We start from the raw sequence: 19,250 nt of genomic DNA, 5'->3' as shown, positions 1-19,250 counted from the left end.
AACCCAGTCCTCCACCTGAGCAGTCACAAGAACCAACCCAGTCCTCCACCTGAGCAGTCATAAGAACCAACCCAGTCCTCCACCTGAGCAGTCACAAGAACCAACCCAGTCCTCCACCTGAGCAGTCACAAGAACCAACCCAGTCCTCCACCTGAGCAGTCACAAGAACCAACCCAGTCCTCCACCTGAGCAGTCATAAGAACCAACCCAGTCCTCCACCTGAGCAGTCACAAGAACCAACCCAGTCCTCCACCTGAGCAGTCATAAGAACCGACCCAGTCCTCCACCTGAGCAGTCATAAGAACCAACCCAGTGCTCCACATGTGCAGTCATAAGAACCAACCCAGTCCTCCACCTGAGCAGTCATAAGAACCAACCCAGTCCTCCACCTGAGCAGTCATAAGAACCAACCCAGTCCTCCACCTGAGCAGTCACAAGAACCAACCCAGTCCTCCACCTGAGCAGTCATAAGAACCGACCCAGTCCTCCACCTGAGCAGTCATAAGAACCAACCCAGTGCTCCACATGTGCAGTCATAAGAACCGACCCAGTCCTCCACCTGAGCAGTCATAAGAACCAACCCAGTGCTCCACATGTGCAGTTACAAGAACCGACCCAGTCTTCCACCTGAGCAGTCACAAAATCTGACCCAGTCCCCCACCTGAGTACAAGAACCAACCCAATCCTCCACCTGAGCAGTCACAAGAACCAACCGAGTCCTCCACCTGAGCAGTCACAAGAATCAACCGAGTCCTCCACCTGAGTAGTCACAACATCTAACCCAGTCCCACACCTGAGCAGTCACAAGAACCAACCCCATCCTCCACCTGAGCATTCACAAGAACCGACCCAGTCCTCCACAAGAACCAACCCAGTGCCCCACCTGTGCAGTTACAAGAACCGACCCAGTCCTCCACCTAAGTAGTCACAAGAACCAACCCAGTCCCCCACCTGGGCAGTCACAAGAACCAACCCAGTCCCCCACCTGAGCAGTCATAAGAACCAACCCAGTGCTCCACATGTGTAGTCACAAGAACCGACCCAGTCCTCCACCTGAGTAGTCACAACATCTAACCTAGTCTCACACCTGAGCAGTCACAAGAACCAACCCCATCCTCCACCTGAGCAGTCACAAGAACCGACCCAGTCCTCCACCACAGCAGTCACAGGATCCGACCCAATCCTCCCATATTCATATTAGTATAATGCCGCGTACACACGAGCGGACTTTACGGCAGACTTTGCCCGGCGGACTTTGACGGACTTTATGACGGACTTTCCGAATGAACGGACTTGCCTACACACAATCCACCAAAGTCCGTTGAATTTGTACGTGATGACGTACACTGGACTAAAACAAGGAAGTTGATAGCCAGTAGCCAATAGCTGCCCTAGCGTGGCTTTTTGTCCGTCGGACTAGCATACAGACTAGCGGACTTTTCGATCGGACTCGAGTCCGTCGGATAGATTTAAAACATGTTTCAAATCTAAGTCCGTCCAACTTTTGAGAAAACAAAGTCCGCTGGAGCCCACACACTATCGAATTGTCTGACGAAATCCCGTCCGCCGGGCAAAGTCTGCCGTAAAGTCCGCTCGTGTGTACGCGGCATTAGTCTAGAGAATGGACTGGCGGGACAGCACTCTTGCTGCTTGTCACTTCCACTGGAACAGAATGTTTCCCCCAGTGCTGTCCATAAACTCTCAGCTCCATATAAAGGAAAGAAAATCTTCTTTTCCAATTAAATTATTTATATTGATGATACAACAGGAAGTGCTGAACCCACTGAGATATAAATCCAGAAGAAGTAAAAGAGAAGAAAACACGAATGCTGCCAAGTGGGGGAAGACATGACTGTCCCGGCGTGGGGTTGAGCAATACTTTGCAGATTTATGGTAAACGACTTCTTGGAATGATTGGGATGAGAATGTTGTAACACTCCAATGTCATCAACCACAATCCTCCGTATACTGTATATTCAGAGCCATGGAGTCCACCAGCAGGGGGCGCTGGTAGGACGCCAATGGAAAGCCCAGTATCAGATCATTCAGCTTATCAACTTCTCCTTCAGGCGATAAAAACGACAATTTATCAAGAATCAAGGCTAAATGATATATCTGCATTATGTTCACTTTCCATGATTCCCAATATCAGACACAAGATACTTCACCATGTAATGACAGCAACATCTGTAACAATGTATCATAGCCATGTATGGTATTGGTGGGCTCCATAGTCAGGCCAGGAAAAAATCCAATCAAATCCCTCAAACATAAAAAAAAGGCTCTTATGTATCAATGAGGTTTATTTATAAAAGCTGGAGAGTGCTAAATCCGGCTCACTTCTGCATAGAAACCAATCAGCATCCAGGTTTTATTGCCAAAGCTTAATTGAAGAAGCCGATTGGCTACCATGCACAGCTGCATCAGATTCTGAGTGCTCCAGCTTTAGTAAATATCCCCCAATGTGTTCTTTCTAAGACCCCTGTGACGGATGATCCTATCCCACACTCCACTGAGTGCCTCCGTCAATAACACCGCTTCCTCCAGTATGACCAGACAGTTCGTCTCTGCAGGTTAATGTGATCAGCTCTTTCAAGAATCATGTATTGTTCAGAATAAACAACTGAGAATAGTCTTTGGGCACATCCAAAAAAATAAAAGATTATTATAGAAATACCAAATAACAGGGTGAATGTGGACAGAAAAAGGTCCTTGCAGCCAGTGTCCGCGACAGTGCCCCTCCTGTCCCATAGTCCGGCAGACCCAACTAGATCCACCACGGGTTAGCTTGGGGCTGTCCGGGAGAGTTTTATAGTTCAGTTTGCCGGGAAAGTCCATCAGCGTTCCCATTCTGCTTTCCTGGCCCATACTGTATGGTAAAATTGTAGGGTTGCAGTGCCAAGCTCCATCGTAACAAACGTCCATTATCCCCGGAGACCCGATTAAGCCAGATTAATGGATTGTGGTCGGTGAGCACCGTAAAAGATCGTCCGTAGAGATAAGGTTGGAATTTCTTGAGAGCCCACACCAGCGCCAAACACTCCTTCTCCACGGCTGCATAACCGACTTCCCTGGGTAGCAGCTTCCGACTGATGTAGGCCACTCGGTGCTCACCGCCATCAGGTCCTACTTGGCTCAGTACTGCCCCCAGACCGAATGTAGAGGCATCTGTGTGGACACAAAAACGTTTGGTTGGGTCAGGGGCAGCTAGAACAGGAGCTGAAGTTAGTGCATTCTTTAATTGTTGGAAGGCAGCTTCACACTCAGGGGACCACAGTACCTGTCGGGGAAGGTGCTTCTTAGTCAGGTCTGTCAGGGGCTTAGCGATGGAACTATATTGAGGGACAAATTTCCTATAGTACCCAGCTGTGCCGAGGAATGCCAGGACATGGGTTTTAGTACGGGGGGTCGGCCACTTGGCAACGGCCTCAATCTTAGCAGGCTCAGGTCGTTGTTGTCCACTGCCTACTCGATGTCCAAGGTACTGTACCTCGGACATCCCTATGCTGCATTTCTCTGGCTTAAGGGTTAGTCCTGCAGCCTTGATGCGGTCTAGCACGACACCCAGATGAACCAGATGGTCCTCCCAGGTATCACTGTAGATCGCAATGTCGTCCAGATATGCACAAGCATAGTCCTGGAGGCCATCGAGGAGTTGGTCTACCATCCTCTGGAAAGTCACCAGTGCATTCTTCATCCCAAATGGCATTACTTTAGACTGGTATAAGCCAAATGGGGTATGCCAATTTCGGAATAGATTCCGCATCCAGAGGAATTTGCCAGTATCCTTTGCATAGGTCAAGGGTTGTCAGGAATTTTCCCCGAGCAATGCGATCTAACAGATCATCGACCCGGGGCATAGGGTAAGCATCAGTGGTGGTGCACTCATTTAATCTGCGGTAGTCTACACAGAAGCGAGTTGTGCCATCCCGCTTCGGTACAAGGACCACCGGGGAAGCCCAGGGGCTGCTGGATGGCTCAATGACTCCCAATTCAAGCATCTCCTTAATCTCATGATGCATCCCCTCTCTCACTGCGTCAGGTATCCGGTAAGCCGCCTGTCTTAGTGGCAGTTGTCCCGGGGTCTCCACACGGTGCACTGCCATAGTAGTGTACCCGGGGACTGTGGAGAACATTTCCCTTCTCTGCCTAAGGACCTGTCTAGCTTGTTCTCTCTGCGTCGGCCCTAGCTGGTCGTCAAGCTTTATCATCTCTATCCCTGCAGTAATTCTATTTAGCTCCGGGAGCACCAGCAGGGGAAGATTCTCAGAATCCTCCACAGCTGGAGCACATATAGCGGCTACCTCTCCTGATCTTTCCCAGTATGCTTTCAACATGTTCACATGAAAGGTCCGTCGGACTCTTTCATCCGAACATTTAGCCACTAGGTAGGTTGTGTCACAGGTAGGTTGTGCCACAACCCGGTAAGGTCCCTGCCAAGTGGCCTCTAACTTGTCCTGCTTGGTTGGCCTGAGGGCAAGAACCTTCTGCCCAACCTCCAGAGTGCGGTTCCGAGCAGTACGATCGTACCATCGTTTCTGCCGCCTTTGGGCAGCCCGAAGGTTCTCCTGGACAGTGTCCGTGAGCGCCTTCAGTCTGTCCCTAAACTCAAGAACGTATGCTACGATAGAGGACCCTTGGGGATCAATTCCCCCTTCCCAGTGGGCTCTGACTAGATCTAGGGGCCCCCTCACCCGCCTCCCATACAGTAACTCAAATGGGGAGAACCCGGCAGATTCCTGCGGCACCTCCCGATAAGCGAAGAGAAGGTGTGGCAGATATCTCTCCCAATCCCTGTGAGAGGTTGCAAATGTCCTAAGCAGCTGTTTCAGTGTTCCATTGAACCTCTCACACAGTCCGTTGGTCTGGGGGTGATAGGGAGAGCTCTGTAGGGGCTTTATGCCACAGAGCCTTCATAACTGCTGAGTGAGCTCAGCAGTGAACTGGGTCCCCTGGTCAGAGATGATTTCACGAGGGAAACCCACCCTGGCAAAGATCCGGAGCAAAGCATCAGCCACAGTTTCTGCATGGATATTTGCCAGGGGAATGGCCTCCGAGTACCGGGTGGCATAATCCACCACAGTAAGGATATATCTCTTCCCAAAAGGACTAGGTCTGGGCAATGGTCCAACCAGGTCTACGGCAACGCGGCTAAAGGGTTCATCAATGATCGGAAAAGGGTGTAGGGGAGCTTTCAGCGGGCTCCCATGCTTACCCACCCGCTGGCATGTGTCACAGGTCCGGCAATACTGTCGGATATCCCCTGTAATCCCTGGCCAATAAAACGACTGAGTCAGACGGTGGAGGGTCCGGGACATCCCCAGGTGTCCGGCTAAGGGTATGTCATGCCCAATGCGCAGCAGGTCATGACGATATTTCTGCGGCACAACCAGCTGCCGCTTGGGTGGATGGGAGGCTGTCTTTCCCTCAGTAACCCGATAAAGTAATCCCTGGACCCACTCTATTCGCTCCCTCTCCAACCCCCCAGGGTCCAATCCTGCTCTTTCCCTATAGCTAGCTAGGGAAGGGTCGCTAAGAGTTGCCTGAGCAAATTCTTGGGGAGAAGCCCAAGTCGGGGTAGGGATAGTTGGGGTAGTACAGTCTAGGTCAGGGGTGACAGGTCTTACCTGGGTCCCGTCCTCGAGGGAGCACACCTCCATCCGGGCTTGCTGGCGGGTGGTAACAGGATAGCCTTCCGGGGATACATCCAGGGAGAAGGCTGAATTTAAACGTCCCAAATCGTTGCCCAACAAAACCTCTGCAGGTAAGTTCTACATTATTCCCACTTCCACTTCTTTGGCCCCCGAACCCCAATCAAGGTGAACCCTGGCAGTGGGGACCCACATAACATTTCCCCCGGCCACCCGCACAGCCACAGACCGTCCTGTCTGCTCTGCCGGGTTTATCATTCGGGACTGTATCAGGGTAATAGTAGCTCCCGTGTCCCGCAGTCCCTGGGCAGCCCGACCATTAATCCACACGGCTTGTCGATGGTGCAAACGATTATCTGTAGTGGCAGCTTGCACAGGGTCTGCCTCATGTAGAATTCCAATATTCTCCTTGCTTGGGTAAGTCACATCATCTCTCTCCAGACAGTGTGCAGCAGCCCGGGCAGGTCCAAGGGGCCTGTTGTTCCGCGCGTTCTGGGAAACATTCTGCGGACAATACCTCCTAACATGCCCTGCTTGGTTGCATCTGTAGCAGAGGTCCCCTTTTCCTCGTGAAGATGGTAGCTGAGTGGGGCCGGGGATCGACGGCTGGTGTGGAGGGGCAACGCTCCGTGGAATGTTGGGGACCGGCCGAGCTGGGGTCTTAGGCTCTGGTTGTACAGTCCGCCTTGAATCCACGTATTGGTCAGCTAGGGTGGCAGCTTCATCTACTGTGACTGGCCGCCGATCCTTTACCCAGTCTCTAACCTCATGTGGGGTATGATCGTAGAATTGTTCCAGGAGGATTAGCTGGAGCGCATCTGCCATGGTAACAGCTTGGCGCCCGGTCATCCAACTCTCCGCTGCTCGGGTCATTTGATGAGCCCATTCTGTGTAAGGCTCTCTCTCCTTTCGGCGAAGGTTGCGAAACCTCAAACGGTGTGCCTCTGGAGTAATGCCGAAGCGAGCCAATAGTCTTTCTTTTACCCGGTCATAGTCCTGGCTGATCTCATCAGGGACATTATTGTATGCCTCTGCAGCCCTTCCTGTGAGACGGCTGACCAGGAGCGTGACCCAATCTGCTTTATTGACACCTTGGAGACCGCATTGCCGCTCAAACATTTGCAGGTAAACATCCATCTCATCTTCACCATCTTGAAACATGCGGAAGGCGGCATAGGGTAGCTTTTTGCGGGCCGCTGGAGCTTCCCGGTTGAACATAACTGACGCTCCTTGGTCCCGCTGGAGTTTAGCCATTCGCAGCTGGGACACCTCTGTTAACACTTGACTGATAACCTCCTGCGGGGGGTGAGTACCATACAAGGCCAGTCGCCACTGGACGTCACGCTGGAACTCTGTCGCCTCTGAAGTGTCTGCTGGTGGGTTGCTGGCCTGGTCAATCTCCATTAGTTCGGTGATGAGAGTCGCTTTGGATTTGTTGCTGGAGACTTTTCCACGGGCTTCCAAGAGATCCTTCAAGGTGCTGCGCTTGAGTCTGGCGTAGTGATGTTCCATCTGCTGTTAGGAGCAGGGGGTCCCGGTGGTGATTTGGGTGTGCCTAGGCAAGAGGATGCATCCCACTGCTGCCACCAATTGTGACGGATCCTATCCCACACTCCACTGAGTGCCTCCGTCAATAACACCGCTTCCTCCAGTATGACCAGACAGTTCGTCTCTGCAGGTTAATGTGATCAGCTCTTTCAAGAATCATGTATTGTTCAGAATAAACAACTAAGAATAGTCTTTGGGCAAATCCAAAAAAATAAAAGATTAAATATGGAAATACCAAATAACAGGGTGAATGTGGATAGAAAAAGGTCCTTGCAGCCAGTGTCCACGACAACCCCCATACACACTATTAGATTGTCTGCACATTTTTGTCTTCAGATTTACCAAAACCATAAAATAGGAGGACAAAACTTAAGAGTTTCCATTTGTATGCAGTCAGGCCGGCCCTTGCACTACATGGTTTTGGTAAATCTGAAGACAAAAATCTGCAGAAAATCTAATAGTGTGTATGCGGCTTACCAAGTTATTTCCTCACAGCCTCCAACCAGAAATGAACTTTTCAGGTCTGATGCTGGTTGGTGGTTTTGGAGAAGCCAATTCTTAGTAAGAACACCTTAATGAGCCCAACGTAGAGCCAAGTATAGGATTATTAAAGCAGAACTCCAGCAAAACGCAAGATAAAAATGAAGATCAGAAATACAGTCCTATAGTCTCACCTCTCCCATAGGAGTATGAATGTCCTCCATTCATATCACCACGTCTGGTCTATCATGGGTCAGTTTATTACTCACACACTATCCAATGTTGTATCCACATCAGGATAAATGACAAAACAGAAAAATATCATCAGCACAAAACCGTTCCCGACACTAATATCAGCCGCACGCTCAAGGCTGATATTACAAAACCCCAAAAGATGAACATAGAATACAAGAGTGCAGAGCTAGGAAACTAAATTCATATAAAAAGACGTTCATGTAGGAAAAAGTTCATAAAAATTGGACACACAGGCTCCAAATGGTGTAAAGATAATCTCAAGGTCGAGGTAATCTCTCAGTGGGTACATCTGTGCATAATCTCCACCATAGATCATGCTAGCCGCTCACCTCAACCTTGAATCCACAGGTAGGTCCATCATACTTGAAAGACAAAAACAGAACATTGCATAGCTCAACTCAAGCTCAAGGTCCATCATACTTGCCCATAAAGGGCATCAATCTTTGCAATGCAGCCTGGGATGTTCTCCTATTGCTGGTATATAATCCAACTGGATGGAATCACTCGTGAGGCAGAGTAGACAGTTACAGATAGATGCATAGGCAAAACCCTCCTAGATAATATCACGGACGTGGTCTCCAAGACATAGGCAGTCCAGTATATGCAAATAAATGGAAGAATTCTAGTGCTCTCTGCTACAACGTCATGGAGGGGTGGAAGAGGACTCCAATGGCAACCTGGGAAGTTCTGGTGACCTCCATGCCCAAGAGGGTTGGTGGCCTCTAGCAAGAGAAAACAGGAACACTGCTGGAGGCAAATTACATCACACACCGATACAGTTCTTGGCAACATTTGATCCAAGTCAGGAGAAAACCTCAAAATAATCCACAACAAGGAGGGAGTGCCGACAACGGATGGGACATGGAACATGGAATCACCACTCCATCACTCCAGGATTCTCTCCTTTCCCCTGCACCTGCCGCTTTCTGACATGGGGATCACATGACCAGACTAGAGTGGGCTGAAAATAGGGAAGTATATACATCTTTATTACACAGATTAGTCAGTATAGTTGTTAGGCGGGGGGAGGGGACAGTTTTAAGGCTAGTTAGGTTAAGGCTGGAATTCAACTTTAATGTGATTGTAAAGCTTCGAGTTTTTTTTTTTTTAAATAACAAACATATCATACTTACCTCCACCGTGCAGTTGGTTTTGCACAGAGTGGCCCCGATCCTCCTCTTCTGGGGTCCCCCGTCGGTGGTAGCTCCTCCCCGCATCGTATAATTCCCTAGGAGAAGTGCTCTCCCGGGGGGTTACCTTGCGGGCGTGCTCCCGAGTCCAGCATTTGCATCCACAGACATCGAATGCCGGACCGGCCTGCCCCCAGCGCTGCGTCATTGGATTTGATTGACAGCAGCGGGAGCCAATGGCTGCGCTACAATCAATCTATTCAATCAAGAGCCGATAACTCTGGGCAGAGGAAGAGCGCGTCTCTGCCGTGGGAAATTCCAGGACTCAGGTAAGTAAAACGGGGAGCTGGGGGGGCGGTCACTGCCAGGTGTTTTTTCACCTTAATGCGTAGGATTTACGAGGGTTTACAACCCCTTTAATTTTCCATACAGTTTGTGTGTATTGTATATATTGTCCTAATATAGTCAATAAATGAGAACAGAGACATATAACATTACAAAGACCAAATTAACTCTCATGTCCCTCTCTGTCCCCAACATCAATGAAATGTGTCCCCGACTTCCACCTTCTATTTCATGAACAGATTTCTACTGGACTCATCTACACTGGTGATATCCATTTACATCGTTGTTCCTGCATAATACGTAGGAATGCAAACCTATTCCTTTCTAATCACTGACCTAAATGAATGGTCATCAATATACATCCATACACCCATCTGAATACATCACTTTCTTCTCTCAATCTGTAAAGAGAGATCTGAAAACAGACAGATGGACCATGAGAGGGGCACACTTCCCAATTACCAGAGCTCCAGACCTTCCATTCACCAGAGCTCCAGACCTCCCAATCACCAGAGCTCCAGACCTCCCAATCACCAGAGCTCCAGACCTTCCATTCACCAGAGCTCCAGACCTCCCAATCACCAGAGCTCCAGACCTCCCAATCACCAGAGCTCCAGACCTCCCAATCACCAGAGCTCCAGACCTCCCAATCACCAGAGCTCCAGACCTCCCAATTACCAGAGCTCCAGACCTCTCAATTACCAGAGCTCCAGACCTCTCAATTATTAGAGCTCCAGACCTCTCAATTACCAGAGCTCCAGACCTCTCAATTACCAGAGCTCCAGACCTCTCGATTACCAGAGCTCCAGACCTCTCAATTACCAGAGCTCCAGACCTCCCAATCACCAGAGCTCCAGACCTTCCATTCACCAGAGATCCAGACCTTCCATTCACCAGAGATCCAGACCTTCCATTCACCAGAGATACAGATCTCCCTATCACCAGAGCTCCAGACCTTCCATTTACCAGAGCTCCAGACCTTCCAATCACTGGAGCTCCACACCTCCCAATCACCAAAGCCCCATACTGCCCAGTCCCCGGAGATCCAGACCTTCCAATCACTGGATCTCCACACTTCCAATCACTAGAGCCTCATACCTCCCAATCACTAGAGCCCCATACTTCCCAGTCCCCGGAGATCCAGACCTTCCAATCACTGGAGCTCCACACTTCCAATCACTAGAGCCCCATACCTTCCAATCACTAGAGCCCCATACCTCCCAATCTCTAGAGCCCCATACCTCCCAATCACTAGCGCCCCATACCTCCCAATCTCTAGAGCCCCATACCTCCCAATCACTAGAGCCCCATACCTCCCAATCATTAGAGCCCCATACCTCCCAATCACTAGAGCCCCATACCTCCCAATCACTAGAGCCCCATACCTTCCAATCACTAGAGCCCCATACCTTCCAATCACTAGAGCCCCATACCTTCCAATCACTAGAGCCCCATACTTCCCAATCACTAGCGCCCCATACCTCCCAATCACTAGAGCCCCATACCTCCCAATCTCTAGAGCCCCATACCTCCCAATCACTAGAGCCCCATACTTCCCAATCACTAGAGCCCCATACCTTCCAATCTCTAGAGCCCCATACCTCCCAATCTCTAGAGCCCCATACCTCCCAATCACTAGAGCCCCATACCTCCCAATCACTAGCGCCCCATACCTCCCAATCACTAGAGCCCCATACCTCCCAATCTCTAGAGCCCCATACCTCCCAATCTCTAGAGCCCCATACCTCCCAATCTCTAGAGCCCCATACCTCCCAATCTCTAGAGCCCCATACCTCCCAATCACTAGAGCCCCATACTTCCCAATCACTAGCGCCCCATACCTCCCAATCACTAGAGCCCCATACCTCCAAATCACTAGAGCCCCATACCTCCCAATCACTAGAGCCCCATACCTCCCAATCACTAGAGCCCCATACCTCCCAATCACTAGAGCCCCATACCTCCCAATCTCTAGAGCCCCATACCTCCCAATCACCAGAAATCCACACCTCCCAGTCCCTGGAGATCCAGATTACAGACCAATCAATGGGAAAACAGCTCACAATATGTTATCCTGCAGGAAGGGAGGAATCCACCAAACAGTAGAGGAGCCGAGCGCCGCACACGCACCCATCACACTGATTTAATTACATTTTCTTACCTTCATTCTTTTGGGGAAATTCATAGCATAAAATGTGTAAACAAATCCGCGGCTTCCAGCGCCAACAATTATGACACTGACGCATTTCACATTTTCTTCTTCGAGCTGCAACTGATGAGGGTAGAAGAACAAATATGAGTAAATCAGGAAACAAAATACAACTCACTGATGAAATATCATGCAACATAGTAACACATTTAAAAGATGAACTCCGGAAACAAAAACTCTCATTGAAATCTATTCCTCAGTAGCCACAAAGGATAGAAATCCACTTCTTGTATTACCTTGTAAAAGCAGCAGTGACATCATCACTGGGCTGTACATAGCCTGTGCAGAGAGCATTGCTGTGGGAGGGGCTCCTGAGACCCCACCCACCACAGACTGCCTGCAGAAAACTACAGGAGGGGGCGGAGACAAGACCAGTCCCCCTGCACAAGGAGAGAGAGCAGAGCTGTGAGAGGGGCCAAGCAGGCTCCACCCACTACAAAAGGGGGCCGAGACAAGACCAGTCCCAAGGAGAGAGAGCAGAGCTCTGAGAGGGGCCAAGCAGGCTCCACCCACTACAAGAGGGGGCGGAGACAAGACCAGTCTCCCTGCACAAGGAGAGAGAGCAGCAGTGAGCGGTCTTTATTACAGGATGTCTCACACCGGATTACTGCACAAATCTGGGGGAAATACACAAAGATCACTGAGATTCAGGAATAATTACTATTCCCATAGCTGAGTTTAAGGTTTCTAGAAACACAAAGTCCGTATTTGTACGGAAATATAAATATCAGAAGGTGTAAAAATAATTGTGCAATAAAAAGGAGTTTATTGGTTTCGATTTTGCTGTGAGAAGGCCTCAAGCACTTTCACAACCGTCACTAATAATCCCTGTAATTTGGCTAAATATGTTTATTTCCTATGATCATCAGCGCCATCTAGTGGCTGTAATGCAGCATTTTACCTGACTGAGGTATTTCAGGAAAATACTGCGTTATGGTCACTAGGTGGAGCTGATGTTCATAGGAAATAAGCATTTTAGCCACATTACGGGGATTATTGGTGACTGTGCAAGTGCTCGAGACCTTCTCACAGCAATTATTCAGAATCAGAATACTTTTTTTTAATCCTAAAGGGAAATTATTGAGAAACAATTACATTCAAATACAAAAACACCATAACAGAACGGAAACAAGACATAATAACAACAATAAAATTACCAATAACAGCAGTTAATATAAAAAAAATAAAAATAAATTAATAATATGCTCTAAAATACTTTGTATAAAAGAGACCCTCTACCTAAAATATAAAAGTAAATAGTGGGGCTGATATTAAAGTATTGTAAATCGTATCAATCAATACTATAACATAAAATAAATAAAGTACAAGTGACTGTATCATCAGTGACAAAAAGTCCATAAAATAGTCTAGATTTTGTCTCTATAACAGTTGTATTATTTCAAGTCTTCCTCCACACCACATGTGAAGGTGCTTCCACCCCCCTTAAGAAACGCACTCACCCCAATTCAGGAGCCCCGCACTCTAATACTCGGCATATAGACTTTTACCCTCAAAGGGTTAAAACATCCCACCGATATCCAAACCGCGCAAAGGGTAAAAGATCTCTCCACATGAAAATAAAATAAGTGCTCCAATAGTGTGATAAAGTAAAAACAAAATCTCCAGCTATTGCACTCACATATTTCCAAATAAAGCAAACATAAAGAAATCCTCCTGTTAAGTGGTGGTGTATTGTGGTCACAGCGGACCCGCTGTGTTCGATCTGTATCTCACCCACACTGACTCATCAGACTTGGATCGTCACTTCTGGTTTGATGTCAAACGTCACAGCTGGTTGCCATGCAGTCACACCCGACGCGTTTCGTCATCACGACTTATTAATGGGATTGGCTGTACGGCACAGCAACCCTTCCCTTTATAGTCCTCACGTCCATTACTGGCGTTAGTGTTTTAACTGCACATGCGTGTCCCCGCAACCACAATAAACCAGCCTTTACATTGTTCATATTCACATTGCATTACATCACATTATATCCGGTCAGCATGTTAATCAATGTTTCGGGTATTAAACAGATATTACATGCAGCACCATCAAATGTTAACATTCATTATTTTGTATAACACTCACATTATATATTAAAAATATACCTAAACAATATATATATAAACATATACATCTAATATTCAATGCCTACCAAACACATAAAAGATTTTATTTTTCTTTCAGAGCAAATTAGAACAATTCAAAAATCAGAAGTCATTAATAAAACAATTGAGGTCCAGCTCAATGTTCAAACCTTTAGGAGTTTTTAATAGAAAACTCCACCTGGTTTCTCTTTGGGATAAATCCTGTACGAGGTTTGAGCCCCTCCATGACCTGAAAACACAATCTGTCCCACAAAACTGCAATAGTCTGGGATCTGGATTACGCTTTTCCTTTAAGTGTAGAGAGACACTATGAGGTCCAAAACCCTTTTTTTATATTTGCCGGGTGCTCAGAAATGCGGATCTTGAGAAGTCTTTTAGTTCTCCCCACATACTATAGTCCGCATGGGCACCACAACACCTAAAGAACATGTGAAGTATTACATGTGATGGACTCATCTATGGAAAATGTTTGGTGGTCAGCATTAGTGACACTCGACACGCCTCTATTGCTGACTCTGCAACATCTGTATCTCCTACATGAAAAAAATCCCTTTCAATCAATTTTTAATGTTTGTTGGCCAGGTGGGTCCAGAATTTTCCTTACCACCTGGTCACCAAAATTAGGGGCTCTTCTATCTATAAACTTGGGTCGGTCAGGGAGAACACCCCCCAAGTGTCTATCCATGTGTAAAATTGACCGGTATTTATTCAAAATACTTTCAGCTTCTCTATATTGGTAATGAACATTAGATATGAAACCCCACTGATGTTGATGGGTTGATGTTTCTCCATCCATGGCTGGTAGACAGGAAGCCGGCCGCGGTGATGAGGTTCCAAAGCGAGGCCTGAGACGCTGATGGAAAGCAGGCGCGGAGCTGTGACGTCACTGGGATGCGACGCGTTTCGTGAGCGTGCAGGCTACGATAGCACGGTAGCCGCGCTCCTTCATCAAAGCTGCAGAGGGATCGTGGAAGTGGTTTAAGAAGAGAATGGGGGCGGGGACTGGAGAGAAAAGGGGAAGAAGGAAGAGCGGATTGACAGGAACACAGTGAGGGGGAGGGAAAAGGACAAAGGATGATGGCTGTGTAACTGGTTTATCCAAAGAATGACAGGGTGTAAATCAATATGTAGGAGAATGTATATATAAATGGAATAAAGGTGAATATGAAGATTTAATTAGAAATAAACATGAGAGTGAAAGTAAAAGTGAAAATAAAAATAAATATAAAAATAAAAATAAAAATAAAAATAAAAAATTAAGATTAAAATTAAAAATAAAAATAAAAATAAATATAAAAATAAAAATAAAAATGAAAATAAAAATAAAAATAAAAATAAAAATAAAAATAAAAATAAAAATAAAGATAAAAATAAATAAAAATAAAAATATGCTCAAAGTGATGATGATAATTATAAATGCTAATAAGGATAAATAGAGTTAAATAAAAATGTTGTTGTATCATGAGATGATAGTTTGAGTAAAATGAACATTAAGATTAACATTAAGGTTAAGATTATTAATACATCTATATACATGTACGAATATGTGCATATATGTGCACAGGTATGTATTTTGTCAGGTGCATGCGCACGCATAAGGGGCCCACTGCTAAGTGGCCTCCATGCATGCGCCGCTCATAACAACATAAAGGGAAGAAAGGGGGCCTATTCAAGAAAAAGGGGGGGGGGGAAAAGGGGGGGGGGAGCCCATGTATGTAGAGAGGTGAACGGGTTCTATAGAGTTCATTTTCTAAAAAAACAGTCAAAACACAGAAAAACAAAAACAAAAAACAAAAACAAAAGCGAAAACGGGGAACCCATCAGACCTTCGGAGGTCAGTGTATGATTATCATTAAAACAGCTTACTCATTTGGTTATAAATGGTAGACAGATATAAAATAAATAGATAGAAGAGTACATTGGGGTATAATATTGTGTTTACAGAATAGTTGCAATCTCAATGCTTTCGTTGATTCCTCCCGGCGAGAGTACATCTAAGGTATAGATCCAAAAAGTCTCACGTGCACAGAGCTTTTTGAATCTTTCAGCCGCCGGGAGAGACCTCGGAATTTGTTCAATTACCCACACTTTCAGGCCCTCAGTAGAACCTTGGTGGGCTAAGGAGAAATGTCTTGGGACACTATGAGGATCTGTTCCACCTTCTATGAGCCTTCTGTGTTCCCCAAATCTTCGTCTCAGGGCTCTAATTGTCCGGCCCACATACATTAGGCCACACGGACACATTAGGCCATAAACGACGAAGTCGGATGAACAGTTGTAGAATTCCTTTAGCACAAAGGTCTTACCCTTAGCGGTAAAGGACTTCTGTCCATGCTGAATGAATTTGCAGGTTTTGCACAAGGCCTTACGGCACTGGTACATGCCTACTAGGGGGATCAGTGTAGGTACAGACGATGCTGTTGGAATGGATCTGAACTTGCTGGGTGCAATCTTACTTCTAAGGTTGGGAGCCCTGCGATAGATCACCTTGGGGCGAATTGGGAGTAATGTTTTTAGATGGGGGTCTTGGTGTAATATCCCCCAGTGTTTTACCAGAATCTTCTCCATACCTTTGTACTTATTATGAAAGGTGGTTATAAACTTGCTAGACTCACCATAAGTCGACGGATTAGTTTTGGGTTTTGATGGTTTACCTTGCAGGTAATAACTAAAAGCATCTTCCACCAAGGGTTCGGGATATTTTTTGTCATGGAACTTTCTCTTGAGAGTTTCACTTAGCTCGACATAATCTGAATCCTTGGTGCAGTTCTGACGAAGCCGGCAGAACTGTCCTTTTGGAATATTTGTAACCCATTTGGGAAGGTGACAACTGTTGAAGTGTAAATAGGAATTACCTGCTGTAGGCTTAGTATAATTTTTAGAAGTAATGATGGAACCATCATGTCCTAATTCCAGATCGAGAAAAGCAATGGTAGCCGGGTCAGAAACTGACGTGAAGGACAACCCATAAGGGTTGGTATTACAATGTTGAACAAAGGAGTTGATTAGGTCAATATCCCCATCCCAGATGATAATTAGGTCATCGATATATCTACCAAAGAATATGATGTTGGCCGCAAAGGGATTGTTTTTGTAGATGAAATTATTTTCCCATAGACCCATCGCTAGATTAGCGTAAGATGGTGCAAAGTTTGCCCCCATTGCTGTGCCCTGTATCTGTAGGTAGTACTCTCCATTAAAGGAAAAATAGTTATGCGTCAAGCAAAACCTTGCTGCTTGCACAACAAACTCTGCTTGGCGCATGTTGATCAAAGGATCTGCAGATAGGAAATGCTCCAGTGCCTTCAGTCCGAAGTCGTGTGGAATGGAAGTATACAGTGAACTTACGTCGAGTGAGAGCCAGATGTAGGTAGGCTCCCACTTGTAAGGGGACAACATTTCCATAAGGTGAGTACCATCCCGAATATATGATTGTAGCTGGGTAACCATGGGTTGTAAGAATTGGTCAATATATAAACTGAAACCAGTGGTGACACTCTCCATGGCCGCCACGATAGGCCTGCCTGGGGGATCCTCTAAGCTTTTATGGATCTTAGGTAGGTGATAAAAATAAGGTACCTGATAGAAGGTCTTATGCAAAAAAGACTTCTCAGTTTTAGAGATAATACCCTTTTGCAGGGCAGTGGAAATCAGTTGGTCAGCTTCCATGGCGTATTCGGTGGTAGGGTCCTTAGAAAGTTTGACGTATGTCCTGTTATCTGAAAGTAACCTGTATGATTCCTTGAGATAATCTGCTTTATTCTGTAGTACAATACCTCCTCCCTTATCGGCAGATTTTATTACCAGATCGTCTCTATGAATGATTTGGTCAAGAGCTTTAATTTCTGAGGGGGATAAGTTGTTGGACTTGGAGGCCGAGGAGGATTCGCACAGTTTCTTTAAGTCTGAGAAGACAATTCTGTAGAATGCTTCTATATAAGGGCCCTTAGATTGTGTAGGAAAAAATATAGACTTCGGTTTTAATGAAGTATGGATAATTGGAGGGGATGTTGCAAGATGCTGGGTCAGTATGTGAAGCAATGCGTCATCACTATCAAATACGTCAGAACTATCCGCATCTGAAGAGAGTTCAGGGCTGAGTTCAGGTGGTACTAAAGTGGAACTGATCTGGGCATCGGGGTTGCATGGGGTATTAGCTAATTTTTCGGATTGGATATGAAAGTGCCTTTTTAAAGTAAGATTACGTACATAAGCATTTAGATCTTTAAAAAGAACAAAAGGGTTTGGTTTATTGGTTGGCGCAAAGTTGAGTCCTCGACCAAGGAGGGATAAATCTGCATGGGATAACATATGTGAAGATAAGTTGAATATTTTTATAGTTTGGGGTATTTCAGTGTGTTTGTCTGATTTTCTCTTCTGTCCCCCTCTGCATCCTCTTCTATGAGTTTTCTTTTTCGGGAGGTTTGTGCAAGAGGAGGACTGGGCGCTAAAAAAGGAGGTGGTATAATACTGGAAGAGGGTGCAGATGGGGGACCACAAGAGATTGGATTGTTCGGGGTAGATAGTGTCTTAATTAGAGAGGATTCTGGTTTAGTGGGAATGGAGGAATTCACTGGGTTAGGAGTGAGAGAAGAACCACTAGACTTGTTTGGGACCTCCATGGGAGCAACTGAAACACTGGGGCCAGAAGAAATGGATGAAGTCGGGGTTTTTGGATTCAGGGGCCTATTGTAGAATTGGTGTAAAGCACGGATGAGTTCATCCTTTTTGTTATTATCGCCATTGTGGGGATGACGAGGCAATGGGTTGGAAAACTGTAGGTGACGACTCTTCCGCTGCTGTATGTTAGAAATTCTATCGTTTGAAAAACGAATACTCATGAGAGGTATGGGGGGGTGACTAAGGGATACGGGGTCCTGCCTAGTATGGCTTAGGGAATGAGAATTGGTATGAGTGGGGGGTGTATAGGGCCTATTCTTTTTATTCCATGAAAAAATCCTATTGAGGTTATAATCATCCAGGTCACGTTTCAATTTCCCCATTTTTTTGTTTATGAAATTATCTTCATCTTTTTGTGTTTTCTCTTTTAATATCTCTAACCATGATGATGGAATCTCGGTAGAGGATCTAGATATCTCTTCAATGAGGGAGTTGATTTGTTGGTTGGCTGAGTTAAATTTATCCGTACGGTGAGAAATGAGTGTTCCCATCCACTTAGTGGTGCAGAATTCTGCAATGCTAGTCCATTCCTTATTTAGCTCTTCATTCAGGTAGAGGGGACAATCCTTCATCACACGCAGGCCTCTAGGGGAAACTTTTAAGTCAATATATAGTTGTAGAAAGAATTTGTCCCACCAATGAAAATTGGTGGTGCAAATCAATCTCTCTAGTTTTTTGAATTTACCACAGAGGCTCTGACGTGTCCTACCTTGCAACTTAATCGTGTCAGAAAAATGAACTGCAGAGGACATTGTTGCAAATATTGCGTTGGTAGTTGCATATTTTTTTGCGGTTATTTTAGAAATAATATCCATATGTACAGATGGTGTTAACGTGATAGAA

The 19,250-nt window shown here is 46.2% G+C and overlaps 1 protein-coding gene across 3 annotated transcripts in view; it reads right to left on the bottom strand.

Moving 5' to 3' along the window:
- The window catches only part of LOC141111423 (2,7-anhydro-N-acetylneuraminate hydratase-like), a 162,379-nt gene that overhangs the window by 125,957 nt on the left and 17,172 nt on the right, over positions 1–19,250 (bottom strand). For all 3 annotated transcript variants that reach the window (XM_073603719.1, XM_073603716.1, XM_073603717.1), the window contains one exon: positions 11,571–11,681. In XM_073603719.1, coding sequence (XP_073459820.1) covers positions 11,571–11,681 — 111 coding nt within the window. The remainder of the gene's footprint in view (positions 1–11,570; positions 11,682–19,250) is intronic.

This window comes from Aquarana catesbeiana, linkage group LG10 (assembly GCF_042186555.1).
Source record: "Aquarana catesbeiana isolate 2022-GZ linkage group LG10, ASM4218655v1, whole genome shotgun sequence".
NCBI classification, from domain to species: domain Eukaryota; kingdom Metazoa; phylum Chordata; class Amphibia; order Anura; family Ranidae; genus Aquarana; species Aquarana catesbeiana.
This window is presented reverse-complemented; position numbering and strand designations above follow the sequence as displayed.